General features: G+C 37.3%; 14 protein-coding genes across 14 annotated transcripts, besides 1 other annotated feature; 7 read left to right on the forward strand and 7 right to left on the reverse strand.

Moving 5' to 3' along the window:
- Positions 1–590: 590 nt before the first annotated feature.
- RGA2 (Rga2p) lies at positions 591–4,007 on the forward strand (the record flags this gene model as incomplete). Its single annotated transcript, XM_062951030.1, has 1 exon — positions 591–4,007. One exon carries the CDS (start codon positions 591–593, stop codon positions 4,005–4,007), a length of 3,417 nt encoding a protein of 1,138 aa, XP_062808073.1.
- Positions 4,008–4,185: 178 nt separating this feature from the next.
- PRCAT00001260001 (uncharacterized protein) lies at positions 4,186–4,422 on the reverse strand (the record flags this gene model as incomplete). The annotated part of the gene is made up of 1 exon (XM_062951031.1): positions 4,186–4,422. The coding sequence occupies one exon, from the start codon at positions 4,420–4,422 to the stop codon at positions 4,186–4,188; it is 237 nt and encodes a 78-aa protein (XP_062808074.1).
- Positions 4,423–4,661: 239 nt separating this feature from the next.
- Positions 4,662–4,889, reverse strand: CRD2 (Crd2p; the record flags this gene model as incomplete). Its single annotated transcript, XM_062951032.1, has 1 exon — positions 4,662–4,889. The coding sequence occupies one exon, from the start codon at positions 4,887–4,889 to the stop codon at positions 4,662–4,664; it is 228 nt and encodes a 75-aa protein (XP_062808075.1).
- A 282-nt stretch (positions 4,890–5,171) lies between these two features.
- Positions 5,172–7,361, reverse strand: PRCAT00001262001 (uncharacterized protein; the record flags this gene model as incomplete). Its single annotated transcript, XM_062951034.1, has 1 exon — positions 5,172–7,361. One exon carries the CDS (start codon positions 7,359–7,361, stop codon positions 5,172–5,174), a length of 2,190 nt encoding a protein of 729 aa, XP_062808076.1.
- Positions 7,362–7,666: 305 nt separating this feature from the next.
- On the reverse strand, positions 7,667–9,373 carry ASK1 (Ask1p; the record flags this gene model as incomplete). The annotated part of the gene is made up of 1 exon (XM_062951035.1): positions 7,667–9,373. The coding sequence occupies one exon, from the start codon at positions 9,371–9,373 to the stop codon at positions 7,667–7,669; it is 1,707 nt and encodes a 568-aa protein (XP_062808077.1).
- Positions 9,374–9,625: 252 nt separating this feature from the next.
- PRCAT00001264001 (uncharacterized protein) lies at positions 9,626–9,907 on the forward strand (the record flags this gene model as incomplete). The annotated part of the gene is made up of 1 exon (XM_062951036.1): positions 9,626–9,907. The coding sequence occupies one exon, from the start codon at positions 9,626–9,628 to the stop codon at positions 9,905–9,907; it is 282 nt and encodes a 93-aa protein (XP_062808078.1).
- A 192-nt stretch (positions 9,908–10,099) lies between these two features.
- On the forward strand, positions 10,100–10,795 carry PRCAT00001265001 (uncharacterized protein; the record flags this gene model as incomplete). Its single annotated transcript, XM_062951037.1, has 1 exon — positions 10,100–10,795. The coding sequence occupies one exon, from the start codon at positions 10,100–10,102 to the stop codon at positions 10,793–10,795; it is 696 nt and encodes a 231-aa protein (XP_062808079.1).
- Positions 10,796–11,130: 335 nt separating this feature from the next.
- Positions 11,131–12,156, forward strand: PRCAT00001266001 (putative lipase; the record flags this gene model as incomplete). Its single annotated transcript, XM_062951038.1, has 1 exon — positions 11,131–12,156. The coding sequence occupies one exon, from the start codon at positions 11,131–11,133 to the stop codon at positions 12,154–12,156; it is 1,026 nt and encodes a 341-aa protein (XP_062808080.1).
- Positions 12,157–12,200: 44 nt separating this feature from the next.
- ARH2 (NADPH-adrenodoxin reductase) lies at positions 12,201–13,727 on the reverse strand (the record flags this gene model as incomplete). The annotated part of the gene is made up of 1 exon (XM_062951039.1): positions 12,201–13,727. The coding sequence occupies one exon, from the start codon at positions 13,725–13,727 to the stop codon at positions 12,201–12,203; it is 1,527 nt and encodes a 508-aa protein (XP_062808081.1).
- Positions 13,728–14,228: 501 nt separating this feature from the next.
- On the forward strand, positions 14,229–14,471 carry LSM6 (U4/U6-U5 snRNP complex subunit; the record flags this gene model as incomplete). Its single annotated transcript, XM_062951040.1, has 1 exon — positions 14,229–14,471. The coding sequence occupies one exon, from the start codon at positions 14,229–14,231 to the stop codon at positions 14,469–14,471; it is 243 nt and encodes an 80-aa protein (XP_062808082.1).
- A 365-nt stretch (positions 14,472–14,836) lies between these two features.
- Positions 14,837–14,923: a sequence feature (Short protein (PRCAT00001269001, CUM63685.1) was converted to a misc_feature.).
- A 363-nt stretch (positions 14,924–15,286) lies between these two features.
- Positions 15,287–15,499, forward strand: ATP17 (F1F0 ATP synthase subunit f; the record flags this gene model as incomplete). Its single annotated transcript, XM_062951041.1, has 1 exon — positions 15,287–15,499. The coding sequence occupies one exon, from the start codon at positions 15,287–15,289 to the stop codon at positions 15,497–15,499; it is 213 nt and encodes a 70-aa protein (XP_062808083.1).
- A 452-nt stretch (positions 15,500–15,951) lies between these two features.
- KIN2 (serine/threonine protein kinase) lies at positions 15,952–19,731 on the forward strand (the record flags this gene model as incomplete). The annotated part of the gene is made up of 1 exon (XM_062951042.1): positions 15,952–19,731. The coding sequence occupies one exon, from the start codon at positions 15,952–15,954 to the stop codon at positions 19,729–19,731; it is 3,780 nt and encodes a 1,259-aa protein (XP_062808084.1).
- Positions 19,732–19,943: 212 nt separating this feature from the next.
- Positions 19,944–21,404, reverse strand: PRCAT00001272001 (uncharacterized protein; the record flags this gene model as incomplete). The annotated part of the gene is made up of 1 exon (XM_062951043.1): positions 19,944–21,404. The coding sequence occupies one exon, from the start codon at positions 21,402–21,404 to the stop codon at positions 19,944–19,946; it is 1,461 nt and encodes a 486-aa protein (XP_062808085.1).
- A 239-nt stretch (positions 21,405–21,643) lies between these two features.
- PRCAT00001273001 (uncharacterized protein) lies at positions 21,644–22,891 on the reverse strand (the record flags this gene model as incomplete). Its single annotated transcript, XM_062951045.1, has 1 exon — positions 21,644–22,891. One exon carries the CDS (start codon positions 22,889–22,891, stop codon positions 21,644–21,646), a length of 1,248 nt encoding a protein of 415 aa, XP_062808086.1.
- Between the last annotated feature and the right edge of the window lie 261 nt (positions 22,892–23,152).

Raw genomic sequence — 23,152 nt, forward strand, 5'->3', positions numbered from 1 at the left:
CCCTGACAGTGCTCTTGTCACATGTTTCTTTTTATAGATTTTTTATATTTTACTTTCATGGTACATAGATTTATAGACAATTTTAATCTAGTTTGACCCTGTAAGTAGATTAACTTGAATTGCAAGTGGTCCCTTGGTAAGATTCTTTATTTCTCCTTCTTCAGCTATTAGTACTTCTTGTGATACGAAGCGTTATTAATTTATATATCCTGTATATTGTATCCCTATTTCCAGCATTCCTCACTGCATCTCAGAAGGGAAAAAATTGAATTGAACGCATTCTAGTCATAAAACGGGAATCAAGGCTATTGAAACAGACCAAAATCTCCTAAGATCTTAAAGAGTCTGTAAGGACTTTGTTAAAAGTGAAGTACATTGAAAGATTTAGACGAATTCGAAGGTAGACGGTGTCACAATCCATCAAGACAACATACAACTTCGTACACGTTGAACATTACGAATAAATATAGATTTTAGAAACGCATAAAGGCATCTTAGATTGTTTGACCGTATTTAGACAGGTATTAAAGGTGATAAAATAGAGGCTAGGATTTTACAAGTGAATTAACGTAACGTATCTCGCAATTTGGATGACTGATCTAACCTACACTATACAACCATTGGAAGACTTCCCTAGGTCTTGCAAAAAATGCTGTACTCCTATTCAAGAAGGACATGCATATGAGCTTGGTGATGACAGATGGCATATTCATTGTTTTAAATGCTCTAAATGTGATTCGTCATTAGGCTGCAATTCGAACTTTTTGGTATTGGGTAATGGGAATTTGATTTGTTCCAACTGTTCGTACAATTGTAAACAATGCAATAAAAAGATTGATGACTTAGCAATCTTGACTGGGGATCAGGCTTACTGCTCTAATTGCTTCAAATGTCGATCGTGTAAGACAAAGATCGAAGATTTAAGGTACGCGAGAACATCGAAAGGGTTATTTTGTATGAGCTGTCATGAGAAACTCATAGCAAAGAAGAAAAAGTATGACGCCAAAAAGAGAAGACAAGCGCAACTTAAAGATCAAGGTAGAGGAAGAGACTTAGAACCCCTGAAGTCGCCCAAAGGATTTCCGAATTTGCATGGCGATCTAACGAGGTCGAATTCAAGCGTTTATACTATGAGTTCGAAGAACAAGGGTTTGCCTTCGGCTCCACTGGAAACCTCAAATGCTTCATTGTCTACTCAGGTAGATCTGACGCCTCCGAATGCGCCTGTGGAAACATATTCGAGAGACTCGTTTCAATCAGCTAAGACAGAACAGTCGTTGGCCTCTTTAGGGACGTCGCAACTTTCAAATACGTCAAATGAAACAACGGCTGTGAAAACGAAACCTGTAGGTGACTTGACGATTGAAGAAATAAATGATAGTGACGATGAGTTAAATTTAAAGAGACAACGGAAAATATTGGAAACGGTGACTAACCCCACGAAGCAGGTACGAACACCTCCTTTATCAACAGAACGCGTCTCCAATAATGAAAGTGATCGTATTCGTGAACGTATTGCAGATCAAGACAATGGAAGTCTTTTTCTTGATATCATAGACATCCCCCCATCTCCACCAAGAAAAGATAAGTTGCAGTCTCCGGCAGACTTCGGCGATAGTAAAGATGAGGAAATCAGCTATACGGCAGACCGCTCGCCGGCTGAAAAATTCAGAGGAAAGAATCTTTTACTATTATCACCCAATCAATTTCACGATAATGGCTTTCATCATGCATCGCACCGTAGAAATGGTAGTGATGCTCCAGGGACGTCATCTTTGGCTGCCCCTGTTGATGATAGGATAAGATCCAACTGCTCCTCTCCGCTAGCTAGAGCCAATCGCCAAGCAAGGGTTGTTGAGACTAATGATTTTATGATTGACAACCAAGAAAATCTGGCTCCACCTCAAATTACTCCTTCGTCAACTCCAAAAAGGAGCATAATAACTAATGTCATTTCATCTCCGCCTCCCCGGGCCCCTTTGCCATCAGTGCCGTCAGAACCATCGACTCCAAAAAAGATGTTTGATTCCACACCGAAGTCAACGGACTCAAAAACGTTTAAAAATGATCAAGTCACACCTAGAGGATTAGGTCTTGAGGGTGTGAACTATGATGAGAAGGAAAATTATGGAACATCTGGCCAGCATTTGTCTAGTCCAAGGAATTTGAAAGCATTCGGGAATAATACTCCTACAGTAACGAATTTAGAAGAAAGCACGGAAGAGGCTCCGATAAAAAGGAAGAATACATTGGGCAAAAAAATTGGTATAAAGCATAAACGATCCATATCGGGCGGCAATGGTGGAATAACAGGAAAGTTAGGGTTTTTCAAATCTAATTCATCTAAAAATGGTGATATGTCCAATGTTAAAGGACACTCACGACACGTGTCTGATAGCTCCGTTAGTGGAGGATCAGCGTTTACAACACCGCCATTACCATTAACCACTCAACCTGCTCATAGTGCTGTCTTCAAGGGAAGCTTTGCGTATCGTGACCATGTTAGAGCGAGCTCTGACACTCCCTTTTTGACTAGTCTAGAACAGCGTCAGGTAGCCTCTTCCGAATTGGCTCTGGATTCACATGATAGCCACATGGGCAGGATAGAGATTTTAAAAAATGAAATTAGGAATTTAGAGCTGGAAAAGCAAAATCTCGGAAGTGAGCTAGATCTGATCCATTTTCGAATCACAGCTGAATCTGAAACTCTCGATTCTTTGCTAAAAAAGGTCGAAACACTCGAACTTAAGCAGAAGTCTTTGATAGAATCCAATCACGTATTAGTAGAACAGAACCAGCAATTAGAGAATGCTTTGAAGCATCATGTTTCAAGCAATATTTCCTATGATCATTTGAATGGTAGTGCAAACAGTCTAAGTAATAACGATACTGGCTCTGAGAGAACAACACCAGCAACCAATTTAGCCCCCTTATCATCCTCCTTGTCCAATAACAGGTCAAGTTCTTCAAGCTCACTTCCCCCTGTTTCCCACAATATTGACAACGTTAACGATGATGCAAATGGAGAGACACAGAGGGCCACCAGGTTGAGATTTTGGAGAAGACCTAAGCTCAGCTTCAATTCACCAAGTATAAACTCAAACACTTCACCTCAACTACAATTTCCTCAGCAACAACAGCCAACATACTCGAATGGTACTAGTAGGTTAACTCAAACATATGGCCTGCGAGCTGCACAAGTCAGTCCTCATAAACAGTCTAATGGCATACACCAAAATGACAACTTGCAAGTAATCGACAAGAAAGGAATTGGCTCATTTATCACTAAATCCAAATCTTCGCACCTCTTAGACACAATTTTAACCGGGAGTAATAGCTCTTCCTCGGCTCAATCGGGGAATACAGAAGCTAATGCTTTAACATCTTTATTCGATATCACAATACAAGAGAGAGCTGACTACGAACAAGAGAGAATACCTATCATAATCACGAAATGTATTGCAGAGGTAGAACGGAGAGGATTAGACATGGAAGGTATCTATAGGATTTCAGGAGGCAATTCTGCAATTGTGTCTATTGAGACAGCGTTTGCAAGCCTACCGTCCAAGCCCACAATTGATGATAAGCAAATGCTCAGATTGGAGGAGACTCTTAATGGTGATGTCAATGCTATCACTTCAGCTTTAAAGCGATATTTTAGGAAATTACCAGATCCATTGATTCCATTCGCATTATATGATGACTACATAAGAGCTGGTAGTACTCCACAGGTCGATAAAAAAATTGAATTTCTTAAAAGTAGAGTTATTGATAAATTACCTCCTGCAAACAAGCATGCATTGTACGTTCTTTGCAAGCACTTAGGCTTGATAAATCAATATTCTTACGCAAATAGGATGGGGTACAAGAATCTTTCAGTTGTCTTTGCCCCTACTCTATCAAGAGCAGAGGACGGGCAGCGTGAAATAAATGACACTGGTCCAAGGAATGATTCTACAGAGGTTTTATTGCAATATTGGGAAAAGATATTTGAAGGTTATAGTTAAATACTTTAAAATGAAACATCTTAGATAAGCTTATATTTGGTAGACTTATACATAGGTTGTACTGTAAAATATATTCAGATCGTTCTTTTATTATTTAGTTCAAATATTGCTTTAGAGCAAGTAACGATGGTAACTTGTAATGAGGTTTTTTTTTTTTTTCAGAACTTATGCATGGATGTCAATGAATGTCCTTGATTTGAGGACTCAGATACATTTCATATCTCTTAGTTCCTGTTCTTATTAAATGTTCAATTACAGAAAACAGCTTTTTTGGTATATGCTTATTCTTTTCAAATTCCATCCTAACATAATTTTTCCAGTGATCTTGATTTTGGGGAGGCTTGGACTTGATAGCTCTGAAACATAATCTATATAGTTTTAAAACTTCCCTTTGTAAGCCTGATAGCCGAGCCATGCTGTAATCATAAGGTACTATTGTGTGGTTTGAATATCAAGTGTCTCAATGTCTCATCAAAACTTTTTGTACATGTCTGTAAATGTCGCAACATCATTTACAAGTTGTAAAATTACAGTCATAATGCTAATGTCTATTTTTGCTCTATGTCCATTCAAAAATTCGTATAAAGAAGATAGATATGAGAAAGATTATTATTGTGCTATAGAATTCACCATATTGAGTAATCAATACAAGCTTTATTTAAGGTGTGTATAGTCAACCTCACCCTCTCTTTCCTGGCAGCCCTCCGTGACGCCACACGTACACTTACCTTTGTTTCTCATGCCACATGCACAAGCATTATCGGGAGCTGGGGTCTTATTTTCTTGAGCAGCCTTTTCGCAAGTGCATTGCATCGCTGGCTTCGATCCACAAGAACAAGTAGATTTCTTAGCACACACACAATCAGCAGCTGAGCAAGTCATTAAATAGAAATTAGGATAAGAATTATTTAATATTAGTAGGAATAACTTCGACTACTACGACATCTGTACTTCTTTTATAATAGAGGGAATCGATCCGCCATAGATAAAAGCATGATCCCTGTCACGTGTATCATATCGATATGCATATGTCAACCAATGATCATGCGCCAAATTGTCAGCAGAGAGTGATGCTTTCAAACAACGATCACTTAATTGGGTCACGGTGCACACAGATGGGGTCTTGATAAAAGGCTGAAATTAGTGGGGTAGCATTGGAGTATTTTAATGGGGGCCATACATGTCAGTTTTATTCAACTTCGAATTCAATGCCAAAAGCGGATCGGCTATACATATTGGGTTAGAAAAGCGTTCTTGATTAAATCGAAGGTATATTCCCTCCCCGATTTGGTTGTCACCAACTAAGTCACTAAACCTCGAATTATCAATTAAAGAGACAAGACTGGAATCCACCTCAGGATTGAAGAAATCTGACAAAAACTCTGATCCCGTATTCATATCAACCTCATGTTTTTCACCTAAACTCCAACTGTTGCTATTCACTTTTATTCTAGTTTCGACAACGTGAGGGGAAGACTGTGACTTGTCAATCAGTTGTGATGCAATTGGTTTCGATATTTTGCTGAATTTGTCACTGCTTTTGATATCTTGTTCAAATCCACATATCTTGGATACCTTTTCATTCCATACCTTGATTTTTTGTTGGTAACTCTTTACTTTCTCAGCGCAGTCTGCTTCTAACCCGTTAAAACCAGTAGTGGCAAGTTCGTAAGTCGTTTTAAAACTCGGAGAGTCCACATAAGTCCTTATTTCAGGAGAATTCGCTATCAGGTATAAATAATAGGAAATGCCTAAATAAAGGATATTAGCGGCAATCCACGAGCAATGCTTCTGTTGATCATGATAGATTTGAGAATACGTATATATGATTTCCTTTCCCGAATTGTAAAGCACATGATAATGATCGTAGTCTGTTATCATGGGAATAATTGGGGATATTCCAAAAATTTTTATTAGCGTCAGATGATAATTTAATCTAAGGACAGCCGAAATGAACTTTTGATCAGAAACGGTTTTTGGAATATTGTCATACCATTCATTAAGGTCCAGAAGAGTGCTATTTTTCCACTTATTGAGTGCATGGATATCAGACTCTACGTCGTTGGAGTCGTCTGTTGCACTTACTACTATGTCACCATCTTCATTGGTTGTTCTCAAATCTATTCTTTTGCTCTTGTCATTAAGGTAATTGAATATTTTGCCTTGAACTCTTCTTAGTTTTATGAAGTGTAATGACATGGATTTTGAAAATGTAGCCGTGTGATAACATTCTCTCTTAAATTCCTCTGGTAATACGACCAGATCATCTAGCATAGAAGGAAAATTCACATCAATTTGAGATTCGTCAATTCCAAAGGGGCGTTTAAGGTTAATTGAAATTTGACGATCAAGAGAATAGCAGCACCAAAATAACCTCCTTCTCATTTCGTGCACAAAAGATAGTCCATGTTGTTTTCTTCCTTTCATCAGCTGAGGTTCGCAATGCAAACTCAAATCCAAGCATAGTCTGCAACAGGTTCCGACCAAATACCATGCACTCGGCGAACACAGTCGCATCACTGAATAGAGCGATATGAGTAGGAGACGTTGCACTTCTTCGATCATTTCAAATTCATCGTGATTCACTTCAGAATTTTTCCGAATTGCATCAATATAACACATCGCTTCATCTTTATAACTATTTGACACTAGTGTTGAAAATTCGTCTTGCCTCGCCGAAGTAGATATTGCAAGTATCATGTTTAGGAAGAAGAGACAGCATTCTTTAGGGGGCTCGGAACTAGATGAATTTATATCAGAGTTCTCGCAATAATTAATAGGTTCCCCTATCACTTTCGTCCATAAATCTTCCCCTATCTCCCCATACAATGGCCTGAAATATTGGATTAAGTAATAATCTCGGTGTACGATAGGTAGTTGAATATTAATTTCAAGAAAAAATATCTGCAAGCATCTTTCGACAAAATTTCTAGGTGGTAAGTTTTCTAGATTATAACCCTGCTTTTGTGACCGGTTAGATAACAGCGATTCGGGGTGACCACCGTTTAGTGCATAAGAAACTGATTTCTCTCTTTTTAACCTTTCAAGCTCCTCGCTTAAAGTTTTCACCTTCAAGTTTAAATCATAGAGATAAGATCTGCTGACAATTTCTCCGGTACCAGGATCCAAAGACAAACAGTCTATGTGTCTGCCAGCTTTCTTGCAGTTTGTGCACTTTGGAAATTGTTTATCACACCTAATTTTCTTCGAGCGGCATCTCTTGCAAGCTGTAATTGCTCTGGTTATACGAGTAGAGTACGAACTTTCATCGTAAGAAGCTTTTTCAGAGCTCAGTTTGTTAACGTGTTCATTGTCGATTACCCTTGACTTTCGTTTCCGTTCTAGCTCTTTCATATTAGGCTAAATGACTTTTTAATTTTCTATGTCGTTATTAAATCCGATATTTATGGACTAAATTACTCTAGAACAAAACTTGAAGTTGTAAACTTTAATACAAAATATCTTCTCAATTTGCATATATTTAAATAACACTAAAAGAGTCAACTAGAAGGACAAGCTCAGTTTATTATGACTATACTGAAAGAATCAAAGCACCATTAAAATTTAGAAATTACATTTTTTGTTGATCTTAGAGCTAGTGAAAAAATTCAGCGATCCGCCCGCGGAGGTTCCGAAGTTGTAACTTCTGGGTTCGGGAATTACTTGTGACTCGTAAGATTTTTATATCTCTCGCTCAATAAAGAACCTAGCTCACTTGTAGAGTTCTCTGTAGTGTTATCATTTTGACTGGCAGAAATTTCGCCAAAAATATCTTTACTTTGGGGTTCCTTGTTTTGCTGCAATTCCTCTCCATTTTTTGACGACATATTGGTTAATACTTCTTCAAATAAATTTGATATAGACCTCGATTGAGAATGACTACCAGTATTTTCTTTCGAATTATGAAGTTGTGCTGAAGTTTCATTGCTAGCGATGACTAAATTTTCATTGTTGTTTGTGATAGAATGGTAAATAGTGGACGTAACAGAGTTATTTCTTTGGTTACTGTTCTCAAGAAATATATTCTCTTCAGAGTTTATCGCCTGTATTTTAGATTTCTTCCTTTTTCCAGAGTAAAAATCACCATTAGTATCCTTTCTGTCTTCTTTCGATATGTTCGTCGCCATTTGTGGTTGGATATCATACTCGGAAGACTTACTCAATTCAACATTTTCAAACCCCAGTGGATTATTCTGTAGCTGTGGAGGTGGTATATCGCTATCATCTCCTCCAAATCTGATACGAACGCCCATAGGAGTCCGCAATATATTCTCGACATCATCATAATTTTTATCTTTTCTGAAGTTCGGTGTAGTTGGAAATCTTTGTAGTCCTACATTACCTTGATGAAGCTTGGGAGGACTGAGATCTTTAGGCAACAGAACTGGAGATAATCTTTCATGCTCTTTTAAAGAGTGTGGCGCAATTGAGGATTCTCTTTCTTCGGAACCGCTAGGAGCACTGCGACCCACCTCAGACTGTAGAATAGGAGGTTCGGGTAAAGTTGGTGATGAGTTTATCAAATCTTGAATCATGGATGATCTCCTTCTTGCGCCCTCTGATGCAGCTTTTCGGCCTGGTGTCTTCGACTTTTTCGGGGAAATAGATATTCTATGAAAATTATCTAACGACTGTCTTATAGTCTGGGTCCTAACAGCCAGGACAGACTCCACTAGTTTCCTGGGGGATTCAGAGGTGATAGCCTCGTTGCTGCTTAAAGCGTTTGTCAAAGCTGGAGGCGGTTGCATGCCTATGCTATCGTAAGAATCAAACTTCGATGAAGGGAAACCATGACCTGCTAAAATTGAAGGTGCTTTTTGAAGTTGAGGAGTAGAGGAGTGCATATGTTTTTCAGGATGTCTCCTCTGTTCTGGCCAACTAGGAGTGCTTTCTTCGACGGCTGATTTCAGTATAGGTTTTTTAAATTCGTCTCTTTGATCTGCTTCGCGCTTGCTTTCTGCAGCTGTGACTCCAATGTCTCTTTCTTCATTGAATTCATCCTCATCATCCAGTAATAAAAAGTTGTTTCTTGTATTAGCGATAGTATTCACATCAGTCGTAGTATCGACTCTAGCTTCATAGCTACTTAATTCAACATTTGCAGATTGCTCAAAGAAATACTTCCAAAAGCTGACATTGCTCCACACATCATCAGAACTATTAGAATATTCTTTAAGAATTGGAAAAATTCTATCGTTTATGATGGAATTTGCCTTTGAAAGATTTTTATCGATTTCTTGTAAGACTAAGGTTGTTTCTTGTTCTAGTTTTTCCAATTCAGCCCTTGATGTTCCTGCTTCCGTGAAATTCGGATTTATCGTAGACCTTCGACGGGACGAAGAAGGAGCTATTGAGTATCTCTTCATGTACTAGATACTGAATAAAATATTCCCAAAATTTAGGTGCATCGATTTAGACTATCAGTGTTGTTATTATGATAACTTTACGCGTTACATTTCTCAAAAGAATTTCTTCAAGATCGCATGTTGAATTTTTATTTTACAGGTTAAATTTAAAGTTGAAATAACCTTGAAGGAATCATCAAGAAGTCTTTTCAGAATCTTTTACAGCCTTCAAGCATATATATACATATATATATATAAGAGACTCTCTGACAAATGGGAAATATAATGTCAGCTTCATTTGCACCGGAGTGTACTGAAGCCAAGAAAACCTATGATGATTGCTTCAACAAATGGTATACAGAGAAATTTTTGCAAGGTAAGTCACTAGAAAACGAATGCACTGAGGTATGGGATGAATACATAATGTGTGTGAATGCTGCTTTGGCAAAACAGAAACTCGATAACATGTTGGAAAAAGCTAGAAAAGATGAGCCATTCACGTCGGAAGAAATCAGACAAAGTGCCGAACAAGAAGATCAGAATCCTACAAAATAATTTAGTCCTTAACTATTTATGATATGGAAGTCCAATGTAGACTTCACTTTCTCGTTAACTATCATTGTTCATGGCCAGCCCGACAGCTTAGCACTAATCTTTGTAATCCTGTATATAGTTGTGTATGATGGCAATAAGAGGTAACGATGTTCATCGCAGCCATCCACAACATAAATTAAACGTTATTTTATCATGCTTGTAGAGGAAATACCGAAAGGTCCCAACTCAAATGGCTCAACAGTATATTTCACATCACTAATTAATATATCTGCGCGGCCCAGGCATCTTCGAGATGCTCAAGGGGATGAAGAACCTTTGTCAACTTCGAATATAAATCGAGGATCAAAGAATAGACCAAAAGTGAACTATAATGTGAATAAATTAATGTATGCACAGACCCAGGCTGGTATACAAATTGCTGATGGACCTACAAAGTCAGTACAACAACTTCAAATTGAAAGATTGGTACTTAAAAGGGTTAATGAATTGAACAAAGAATCCACCGCAAGTTCATTTGAGTTGCCTAAGGGCTTCTCGTATCATGCGTATGGTGGAAGTTCTAATAAGAAGAAATCTCGACAAGGAAACACACCGACTACAAAGAGAATAATATCTTCTAGGCGGAACCTTAATCTGTATTTCGAGGAAGAGAAAAACATAATGTGGATAAACTCAATTTTGAGCTTGAACTATCAATTTGTGGAATCTAAATCTTTTAATGATAATGTTTCAAAAAGGAGAAGAATTAATGATAAACCACCAAGAGCGAGGTTAAGACTTTGCTGTATATGTGGCGAGAATTCAAACTATTCGAGATGTCAAAATTGTGGCCTTTTTTCATGCAGTGTTAAGTGCAACCTGCTACATGAAGAACTGAGATGTAACTAGAAGTTAGGCTGGCCTTCTTGAGCTTACTGAAATTTTTTAATTTCTGAGGAATTATATCATCATTACTACTTATGCTTATCCCTCAACGACATAAAAGCAAGTTTGTTATTCAACATAATATGTATCGATTAATTTTCTAAAATGAACTTATACACGTGTGTGTGAATCTCTGTTTTATTTGATGTATTCGTGCTTTTCTTACTTACTCTGATTTAAGCATATTATTTGGATGTAAATTTTTTTATTATGTTTTAAGTAAAAGGCATAATACAATTGTTGAAAGCTTATAAAATGAAGCTTGGAAGAGATACTTTTGAATATGCCCAAACTAAAATATGATAATTAAAATGGTGCTGGTGAAAATTCGCTCTGTCTTGATCTTGTGGATCATTGCTTTAACGACAATGGTATTTTGTGACGTTTTGGACGATTCAGATGAGGATTATAGACAATTGGTATATTATGCAAAATTGGCATCGGTCGCTTATTGTCTCAAGAAAGGGCTTCAACCTGGTCTTTTAGGGGATGAACAAACGAGATGTCCTAAAACCATGTGCCAAGAAGATGAATATAAACATATCAAATTGATAAAAACTTTTGATTTTAACGACTGGGGAGATGTGGGGTCTGGTTTTTATGCAATAGATAAAGAACAGAAAGAAATTATATTATCTTTCAGGGGAACATCTTCCAGATTAGACTGGCTAAGTGACTTAGATATTATGCCAGTGAAGTATGAACCGTTAATCAATTTGCAGCCTTTCCAAAAAGTAGAAATTGAATGCCATAATTGCAAGGTTCATAGAGGTTTTTACAAATTTTTAGTTAAGAACTGTGTTTCGATAATCGAGGAGACAAAGCAGCTAAAGGAGAAGCACCCAGAATATCGCTTGGTTATTTTAGGACATTCATTGGGAGCTGCTCTTACCATTCTAGCCGGAATAGAATTCCAATTAATGGGTTATCATCCTCTAATTATTGCTTATGCATGTCCAAAGGTTGGTAACGGCGCATTTATGCAATTTGCAGATAAGTTATTTGAAACTAGCGAACTAGCTGATGAAATAGACAGTAAACATAAATTTACTAAAGGATTTGTGAGATTATCCCACACAAACGATTTAGTAACACAATTACCACCCTCTCCGGTTTTCAAACATGGTGGCTATAAGTATCATATTGAAAAAAAATTGTTGCCGCACCTAGCATCTGACATAGAGAGAAGAGGTATCAAGGATAATGAAGAGCATAGTGATGTCACTGATATGACATTTGGCAAGTTATTTTCTAATACCAGAAGCAAATACGCGCATTCGCATTACCTAATCAGGATGACTGGTTGTGATGATAATAAATTATAGTTTTTAAGAGAATCCGACAATATAGGATACATAACTCCTACAACTTATTTACAAGATATAGTGATCATTTCCTCCACATCACAAATCTTTTCTCTAGACTTTCCTAGTTTTTTTCCATTTTCTAATTCAGTGGTATTGATTTTTTTCCAGGCATCCCAACTTATCGTAGGTTCTTTTAATGATAGGAGAATTCCATCGCACGATTGAGGCCTAAGGTGAATCCTATTTGACAAATCTTCCAAAATCTTTTCTGCTGTGTCAAACGAATCCATCATTGTGGTAGCAATAACACCTTTGGGTCCAGTTTTAATCCACCCAGATGTATACCAGCCTTCTTTAAAGATTGCGTTAGTTTCATCTCTACCAATTGATTTTCTAGAAAGAACTCTTCCTCCTTTGTTTACCACCCTGTTGTTTTCGAAAAGAACATCAACATTATCAAAGCCGGACAATGAAGATCCCTTGTAGCCAATTGATAAGATTACTAGTTCATTTTTTATCTTAATCAAGTTTTTCGTTGGCTTTACCTTAACTGCCTTAGTGAGTGTGTCCTGGACAAGTTCATTTGTTCTGAAGATCGTTGAATCAAGTAAATTATTATCTGATTGGTTAATTATAAACTCTTGGGGGCTCTTTAAATATTGAAGTGACCACTTCCTCTTTGTATATTCTTCATCCTTAGACTCTGTTGCATACTTTTCGATTATTGAATATCTTCTTTTATCGACCCTACCTAAACTGCTGACATCAATATCGTTAAGTACATCAGGCTCTAAAGGTGTGCAGCGAATGCTCTGATTTTTGGATAACTCAAATAGCTCTCTGATCTCTTTATTCGTAAAAGCTGATTCGAGAAAACCTCTCCTTGCAACTATATTGACATTTTTAACCTTGCTTTTCTTTAGCATTGTGATAGCTGCCGACGTCATATCAGTTGAAGACCAATGTTTATTAACGTCACCAAGAAGGACTCTAGCGACATCTAACGCAACATTACCATTTCCAATGATAGTAACATCTTCGACCTTATCTAAATTAGGTGGAATGAACTGGCTACCTTTCCTGTACGAGTCTGGATGACCATTATACCAACTGACAAATTGCCTCGCGGATATAACGCCCGGTAAATCTGCACCAGGTATATTTAATGTTTTATCCGCTGTCGTGCATCCATATGATAGCACAATTGAGTGATATTTTTGTTCCAATGCATCCATAGAAATGTCTTTTCCTACCTCAACGTTACCAAAAAATCTTACTCTATGCCTCTCTGATTCTGAAAAGTTCTTCATTATGTCATTTAGATATTCTTCGCATTTTTTAACCTCGGGATGGTCTGGTGCAACACCATACCTACTCAAACCATATGGTGCAGGTAGTCTGTCTAATATATCGATATTCAATGACATTGACAGAGGTGCTTTATTTAACAAGTGATGGGCGGTATAAAACCCCGCCGGACCCGAGCCCACAACTGCTACTTTAAATATATCCTTTGATACATAACGAGATATTGAGAAATGGCGCTTCCAGTTGCTCTTGTGTATATAATTTAATTGTTTTAAAAGCATTAGTTTTATGGATCAATGTCTATTTTCTCTGCGACCGAAAATCTCAAATATGATTAAGTCTATAATTTAAATTAAGAATATAAAATACATTTTAAAACTACATCGAATTAGTAAAGTGATCTTCATTATAATTTTAGCTTCAAAAAAGCTAGAACTTGGAGCAAGTGAATTGGATTGTAAAGTTTCTCTTAGTTAATCCCTGCACTTTCCATCCGCAAGTTAGCCCAACTAAACCTTCGTCAAATGCAATGATGAGTTCTTCGATCTACCATTCAACTCTATGCATCTGAGATGAAATGTTATTTCTGACCTCTTTGACGCAGTCCTCTTACAGTTAGAATAATGTTTTGTAACTGATAACTCTTAGCTAGAGCTAGTGAGCTTTGATATAGTTATCACTTGACACGACCCGTCCTCTTTGCGCTAATGACGACGAAATTTAAACTTGAGTTTCGTAACGGATCTATTGACTACGAGTGCTAGTGCTGAACTACGAGAAATATGACCGATTTATCTCCCGATGCGTCCCTGGGGCTACAGAAGACAGATCCTTCCAAATTTTTGAGCAGTATCATTGGTTCCGCCGTGATTGTAAAGCTACATAACGGAGTAGAATACAGTGGAATATTACAAAGTATAGATGGATTTATGAACGTGGTTCTTGAAGAAGGAAAAGAGATCATAGATGGCCAGCTTAACAGAAACTATGGAGACGTTTTTGTTAGAGGTAATAATGGTAAGTAATGAAGTCAAAGTCTGAGATAAACTTTTTTTTTTCAATTGAATATTCAAATTATATCGGGAAAAATTAGTGGAAGATTTTATATTTCTATTGTATATATGAGCCATTGAAGACAATACTAACGATCTAGTTTCGTATATAAGTGAGGCATAGTTGTATAGTAAAATGTGATGCTAATAGTTATTCTTTGTAGTTAATGTCGTACTCGATGTCGTCTTCGATGTCGCGGGAACTTAGTTTGTGTTTTATTTTGAACGAATCACAATCCTCTTTCAAAGTACCGAGAACGAGGCCCGATTTGAAAAAGTAAAATTGACAACGATAGTAATCTTGCAATAGTTTTTAATTCAATAAAGAGATAGAGACTATGTCATTCATCATCAGAAGACAATTATCAACTTTGATTCCTCCAAAGATTGCATCAGCAAAGGTATGTATAGGCTTGGTCTTCTAGTCACTATAAAGGTATACGAATAGAATGACAAAGATATGGCGACAACCTATAGAATGTTTTTAAAATTGCATGCTTTTTAAATTAGCAAGCAAATGAAGTATAGCTTTAGGCTACCAACTCTAATTAGCTGACGTGAATGGCGTAAGTCATGAGTGAAAACTAGGGATTTTCGAATTTTTTTGGATGAAGTGTGACTTTTTAATACAAATCACTTATTATATTTCTTAATACGCTACACAATGGTATTATACGATGGATATATTAAAAACAGTTGCTATTCTATGTCTTCCCTAATCTCCGTCGATTCGTTGTATTGATACTAACATTTTTTAGAATATTGGATCAAACCCTAATGCCAAAAGGATGGCAGATGTCGTTTCTTTCTACAAGAAGTTACCTCAGGGCCCTGCTCCAGCTCCTGCTAAACCAAGCAATCCTCTTTCAAAGTATAAAGCTGCTTATTTTGATGGTGATAATGCGTCAGGAAAGCCATTGATTCACTTGTCATTGGCTGTGCTTATTTTAGGTTATGTCTGGGAATATCAATCTCACTTAAAACACCATAAGGAACATTAGATGCAATGTGTTTTCCAAGCAAGGTTTGACTAACTTTGTCACGTTTGGACGCGTGAAAGGCTCATGAAACGGCTTGTCATGATCTTTTTGAACCAAATTTGATATTGTCATATAGGTTTCGATATCGATTGCAGTAGCTACATAACTTTACTCTGAATTATAAATGTATACAACTTATCAGATCTGTGTAAGTTTGTAGAATTTTATTGTAAATACCTAGTGGCTAACTATCTTTTTATTTCTATGCACAACCAGATGGGGACAGCCAGCGCTTTCATTTCAACAACAAAATCAAATTATAATTAACAACTTCAAGCAAGTTTGAGTAATCAATTTGACTAAGGACTTAATATAGTCCAGATAAAATAGAGGATTCCCTTGTAACTTTCAATTTCCGTCTTCGACTTCAATTGTATAGCAAGAAGCTCCGTGAAAGAGGATAAATAGCAAGCATGGATCCCCTGGCTAATTTTGAGTATCAAAAGGGCTCGGAGCAGTCGCCTCCAATAATGGAAGATACAAATCAGCTTCTAGGTGGAAACTTTGATTCTGGAAATCCCAGTCATCCCGCCACGCCTAGAATGCTTCGAAGTGTAAGTGGTAATACAAAAGCTACAAGTAGTGATGTTAATCAACAATGGCCACCACATAATCAGAATAGCTCAAGGACTTCTGAGAGCGAAGGCTATACTCAGCAGTCAAGTAAAGGCTTAAGGAGAGATTTCCTGCAAGGATCTAATTCAAGGGACATAAATTACCATAGGCCACCAGAGACTCAACAATATCAATACCAACAGCCGCATCCTCAGCAACACCTTGAACTGAGCTCATTTCATAGACGTATTCCGTCCGGTTCTAGTGTCTCGAGGACTCCCAGCGTGAACAAGAAGCCTCCATCTTCACCGGCACCCATGGGCTTGTCCCCCTCGCAGCCTCCTAAGAAGGCTGAGCTTCTCCCTCCGGCTGCTATATCTTCGCCTGCGAATGAACCTACGCCAGGAACAGCAAATCAGCATCTGCCTTTAAGACAATCACAGCACCCTCTGCGAGACTCAAGTCAACATCATCATCAACAACAATTTCATAGAAAATCGATCGGCGACTGGACATTTGTTAAGACCATTGGAGCTGGTTCGATGGGAAAAGTTAAATTGGCTCAGCATAACACTACAGGGGAAATATGTGCCGTAAAAATAGTACCTCGAGCAGCGAAGCTTTATCAAAGAGCTCACGCAAATGATTTACCGCCAGCAAATGCACAAGCGGCAGCGCAAAGACAAAAAGAATTTGAGAAAGAAGTTGCTCGAGATAAACGTACCATACGTGAAGGAGCCCTTGGAAGGCTTCTATTTCATCCATTCATTTGTAGGTTATATGAGATGGTTCCTATGACAAACCACTATTATATGCTTTTTGAATATGTGGAAGGTGGGCAAATGCTTGATTATATTGTGTCACATGGTTCGCTTAAAGAGAGAAATGCTAGGAAGTTTGCTCGAGGTATAGCTTCTGCATTAGATTATTGTCATAAAAACAACGTGGTACATCGTGATTTAAAAATCGAAAATATAATGATTAATCAAAAAGGTGACATAAAAATTATAGATTTTGGCTTGTCAAATTTATATGCTCCAAAGTCGTTGTTGAAGACGTATTGTGGATCGTTATATTTTGCTGCCCCTGAGTTGTTGAGTGCAAAGCCCTATATGGGACCAGAGGTAGATGTATGGTCATTTGGAGTGGTTCTCTACGTTTTGGTTTGCGGTAAGGTTCCATTTGATGATCAATCTGTGTCTGTACTACATGAAAAAATCAAAAAGGGTAATGTTGAATATCCTGCTTTCTTATCTAGAGAATGTGTTTCATTATTGTCTAGAATGTTGATTGTCGACCCCCTTAAAAGGGCGACATTATATGAAGTGATAAATCATCCTTGGATGAAAAAAGGATACGATTACCCAGTATCCAATTTCCTTCCTAACAGAGTCCCATTAACATTACCTTTAGATCCAGAAATAATAAAGGCAATTGCTTCATTTGAACTAGGTTCATACCAATCTATTGCTGAGGAGTTGGATAATATTATTGGTAGTGTCGAATATCAAATGTGTGCTGAAAATTGGTACAAGCTAATGGAACAAGGTAGAGAATACGCATCCGCATCTAACTCTCATATATTACCGGATCCAACTGGTGGATTTCATCCTCTAATATCTATTTATTACTTGGTGGATGAAATGAGAAAAAGAAAGAAAGCAAAGGAAATGTCTCTTAGAGCCCAATTGGAACAGCAAAACGAGTTGCATGAGAAAGAGAAAGTTGCCGTACCTACTCAAGATGTAGACTTTCGATCTCAACAAGCTGAAACCCCATCTGCAGCTAGACAGCAGAATTTGCCGTCACTTCCGTTCCCACCACAAGCACATACTTCTATGTCTCCATCTACATTCAACAGGAGCTCACACTCACCACCTACTACAACTGACCAACAACAGACAATACCTAATCAGCAACCACTTAGTGCAAGAGATACACTTCCAATCCATGACACACTTGATCCGAATGCCGGCAAAGGAGGGCTCAATTCTATATTACGGAGATTGTCTTCTAAGAAATACAAGAATCAATCGTCGCCGCCACCAAAAGAAAGCGTTACATCGCCTCCCGAAACTTCGGAACAGACGATTGCACCTCCACCGCTTCCAAAAGTTTCAATCACACCGGATTCCAAAGAGAGATTGGCTTCTCAGACATCATTCGCTTCAGGTAAGAGAGACCCGCTAGTTCGTCGTGGTGTGAGTATGAAGGTTACAGCGAAAGAGAAATCGTCTGCATCCAGACTCAACTTGGCCGAATCGAATACACAACCACCACAAGAACAAGAAACTGAGAAGAAAACCACACATAATAGGTCTCTGAGCTCTTCTAACCCTAACAAACTTCATGGCTTTATTCCTGTTGAATACTTACCTCCCTTGCCAAACATAAATACGGGTTCCAATAATACTGTTACAATAGGCAGTCCAAAGTTACTGCCAGCTACAGGAAAGAAAATGCATCCAACAGCCAGAGCTAAATCTGTTGGTGGTTACGTTGGAAAAGAATCAAATGGAGGCTATCGTCATCGCGCTCAGACACAGAATATTGCTCATCCTCCTTTACCAAATAAACTAGCTTCACAGAATAGTGATGAAGCTATCACGACAAATCAGGACCAAAGTGACGGCTTCTTTGACGATGTTACACTAGATGATGTTCAGTATCAAGAGATTCCTAACCTTACTGAAAACCAAATTATTGAGCAATTTAATAGTGCTAAGCCAAATAGCATGCCCTCAATTGAATATCCGAAAACATTGTTCTTGAAAGGATTTTTTAGCGTGCAGACTACTTCAACCAAGCCATTGCCTGTCATTAGATATAACATCATTAACGTTTTAAGCAAATTAGGGGTCAAATTTCGAGAAGTAAAAGGTGGCTTTGTTTGTGTACACGTTCCCTCTGTTCAACAACCAACAAAGACGCTGAATGATCACTCATATGATACATCGATCCAGCAAAATATGAGTGCCGAAAATAGTGAGGAAGATCGTTTATATGGCGATGCATTCAAGTCATCTTCTTCTCTTGAGAAGGAACAACCCACTAGATCAAAAACGCCTGAAACGGAGGGACCCCCACAAACGCGAACTCCAAGTAGGCAACCATCATTGCATGTTAATACTCAGAACTTTCCGATGTCACCTTCGAATTCTACATCGAAAACGCATAAACCTTCAAATTCAACTGGAAGTAGCCACAGGCGAAAGTTTTCCATAGGAAACTCTTTGTTGGGTTCTTATCGTAAGAAGAATGGATCTCAGGTTGTAATGCCACCAAACACGCCTGCTACTGCCAAGCTTACCAAGCTGTTATATTCTGAAGGAGATGATACAGTTTACGGAGACGATGAGAATACGAAGACTTTCGATGATGATTCTATTGACTCTTTGAATGGAATCATGATTGGGGGAGGTAGTGATATGTTGGTATCTTCAAGACTAGAACAAAAGACAAAACACCAGCATGCCACTAATGGACAACTCGGTAAGAGATCTCCATTGAAGTTTGAAATTCACATTGTCAAGGTGCCGTTGGTGGGATTGTATGGTGTTCAATTCAAAAAAATATTGGGTAATACTTGGAACTATAAAACGTTGGCAAGTCAGATTTTGAATGACTTGAATTTATAAGCAGGATGAATTTAATTTACCTAACGAATCTTGAAAATTTACGATTTAGTTCAAATTTTTCGATTCCTTTATTATATTATATTATATTACATTACATACTTAATTGAGTTTACTTCATTTGAAATGAACCCATATTGAATATTCGAGTTCTGTAAAGATTTTAATTAGATCAAAGCAAATCACGACTGATGTTAAATGCCGTCGGGATGTGTTTAAGTAGGATATGAAAATCTTTCAACCAGGTCTGCTGTGTCTTTTTCTACATTTGACTCACTTTCAGTATTAAAGCTTTCATGTTGTTTTTGAGCAGGCCATATCAATTCAGTTCTCGATATCAATGCACTCTCATTTTGATCGGCTACTTGATTATTCATATTTGAAGTATGACTCTCAATACTTGTTTCATCGCTTGCCTTAAGGGCATCTTTTTCAGAATCTGAAGTAGCAATGAACAGAGCTTCTGGTTCTGGAGTAGCAATAAACGAGTTTTCTTTCCTGTTCCTTAGCCTTTCTTCTCTAGTGATTCCATTTGAATTTGAAATGCCTTGAAATTGTTCATCCCTTGCTAGTCGCCTTCTTTCCAATCTCTTCTCAGCTGCAACTTTCAATTCCTCTTCTTCTTGTATTTTCAACAATCTAAGCTCTTCATTCTTTTGTTTTTCTTTGGCTTCTAATCTTGAAGACCGCTTTCTAGTAGCTAAAAGATTTGCGAGTTGGACTTCCTTTCTCCGGTTCGTTAAAACTTTTCGCTTTTTTATTTCGCTATGAAACACAGCATCTACTATAGAAGACCGAGAAATTTTAGCTGAAATATCCTTATTCATCTTTGAGTTTTTCTTCTTTTTCAAATTTTTTAAGTAAGAGCTGAATTCGTAAATATTTCGGTATATCAACTCATAAGTCACGTTGCGAACATCGAATTGATCTTCTTCATAAAACGACTCTGGATCTGATGGTGCTTGCAGTCTTTTTTTTGGTATCTGTAAGGAGTGGAAATTAGAAACTCTTTTGTATAAACTAGAGCTGTCAAAGAATAATAAATACTCTTCAATAATACCCTTATTTAGGACTTCACTGTAAATTGGAGTATTCCTAAGCATGTCCATGGAAACGTTATTCTTATCAATCCAAGTCCTGAACAGGGAATATTGACTAATGTAACTGATGAGTATATAAAGTATTTCAAACTTTTCGTAAATTTTTAAATTATCAAATAAAGGCTCCTCAGTGATATCATCCTCGTCTTCATTTCCTTTCAAAGATGTATCTAATCCAAACCACATCCTAAAAATCTTCTCAAAGTTATTGAGAGATGACATTTTTGAGTTTTGTAAAGTAGTGATGAGGGACACTTTTAATTTGTTTATAAATAAAACGGACTCGTCGATTGGGGGAGGATATACCAAATTAAGCAACTCTATTTCAAATAGGTCAATATCAAAATGTTCTGATTGCAACTTTATAAAACCTCTGCAAGTATAGAGCCAGTTGGTGACATATAAGTACTTTGGATCAGATCTCAATTCTTTTATGGACTTCTCATCTTTGAATCTCTGGTTCGGTAAAATGACGTGTTGTAACTTTGCCAATGCGTTGATTTGATCGTCATTTCCGAAAACTAGATCACAAGAAGAATCATTCGTATTCAGAGAAGATTGAGACGACTTAGACATTGTTTAGAAATTCCGTAATATTTGATCCCTTTGATAACTTAAGTTTTACAATGTTCTCGACAATTTAAAACCGCGATGGATATTTCTCTCTACTTCTAATTTTACAAAATTATCCAGGAAAAAATATTAATACAAATAAATAAACCTAAAAACTGAGCAATATATAGATCATAATATCGTTATAAGTACAGACCTTAACCGATAGCAGTTTGGTTTTGACATTTTCTGAAAATAAGTAATTACAGCTTCTCATTAAGTAGCCTTAATAATTCCTCATTCTTGCATTTTATTCTCGTAATTTCATGACTTATTTTAACTAAAGCAGTATGCTTTGATAAGTTTGGCAAGCCGTATTTTTTAAATTTCGCTCTTTTAGACTTTTTGTTATTGTTAACTTCTTTGTTGTATTCTTCAACGTTCACTATAAGTCTTAAACACCTATCATATGCCATCTTGCACAATTGCCTCCTTTTTTGCTCTGAGTGAGAGTGATTTAATCTTTTTTGCTCCAAAGAAAGCAAGGGTTTATGAGATAATCTCTTACGTTTCTTCGGGGAAGGTGAAGATATCCCATTATCATCAAGTCCTCTTTTTCCATACGTGATATCTTCATCGCCCAGGGCACACAGAGAAGACTGCCTGCTGTCCACTGGTGTGGGCAATTGATTCTGCCTTGGTGATGCAGTTTCAGATCCACTAAAGTCCCTCGAAAGTGGTTGGCCGAATGCCTCTGCTAATTCATCCTTCATATTTTCATTAATTTTATGCTGATCCTTAGTACTCAAGGATTTGTGTTTTTTATCATACAAGCTAAGTACCTCATTTGTGGTATTGATAGGTTTCGAAGTCGCTTCATTATGATGATCATAAATATTATAAAATTTTAATGGATCTGTTGTATTCGGATTTGCCAAATTATCCAAAAACTTGTCCAAGGCATCAGACTCTGTATTAGAGAAAAATTTATCAAATTCATTTTCAACATCACTTGGCTCATCTTCTAATCTACCTTCTTTCTGTAATATGTTGCTAAACTCATTAGAAGGATCAAAAAATTGAGCATCAACAGTATGTAACATGTCAACCTTCTGATTCTCTTCCTTTCTCAATTCATTTGATGGATTTTGTTGATAGTCTTGAGACGGAACGTTAATATCGCAATACTGGCTATGACTTGGTGGTGCAGTGGCAGCGGATGGAGTATTGTTGATATTGAAAAACCGATACTCCTGGTTTCCTGGAAAACTAGTGCTTAGAGTCTGTGTTTGCAGTAGCACTGTCTTATATTGTTCATTCAACATTTGCACTTTTTTCAATTGTTCCACGGCAGCTTTCGCATTTTTGTGCTGTAACGTATTGTACATTGCGTACGCATGTTCAAAGTCCATTTCAGAAGATAAATCGAAATTATCTTTAAAACTCTTTCCAGCGCATGAAAGGAAATGTGAAGGAAGCTGGTGCAATGTTTGCTCACGAATTTGCTCCATGTTGTAAGTATGCAATAGACTTCTTCGGATTTTTTTTTGGTGCTGCTCCAGAGCCCACTTTAGTATTCCTTTGAATAAAATGAGAGTGTGAAGAGTATTATACTTCTCTTCTTCTGTTATCGTTTGCTTTGAGGTGTAATACTCAGCACTCCAATTGTAATAGAAATTTTACGTGGAAGCTTGGTGAATAAATAATAAGATTTAGTAGCTTAGAGGAAGATACAACCTGTGGATATCGTGGGGTTTTTAAAGGAATTCTGA

Source organism: Priceomyces carsonii (genome assembly GCF_900007245.1).
Source record: "Priceomyces carsonii strain CBS4050 genome assembly, scaffold: Debaryomyces_carsonii_scaffold_1, whole genome shotgun sequence".
Classification (NCBI taxonomy): domain Eukaryota; kingdom Fungi; phylum Ascomycota; class Pichiomycetes; order Serinales; family Debaryomycetaceae; genus Priceomyces; species Priceomyces carsonii.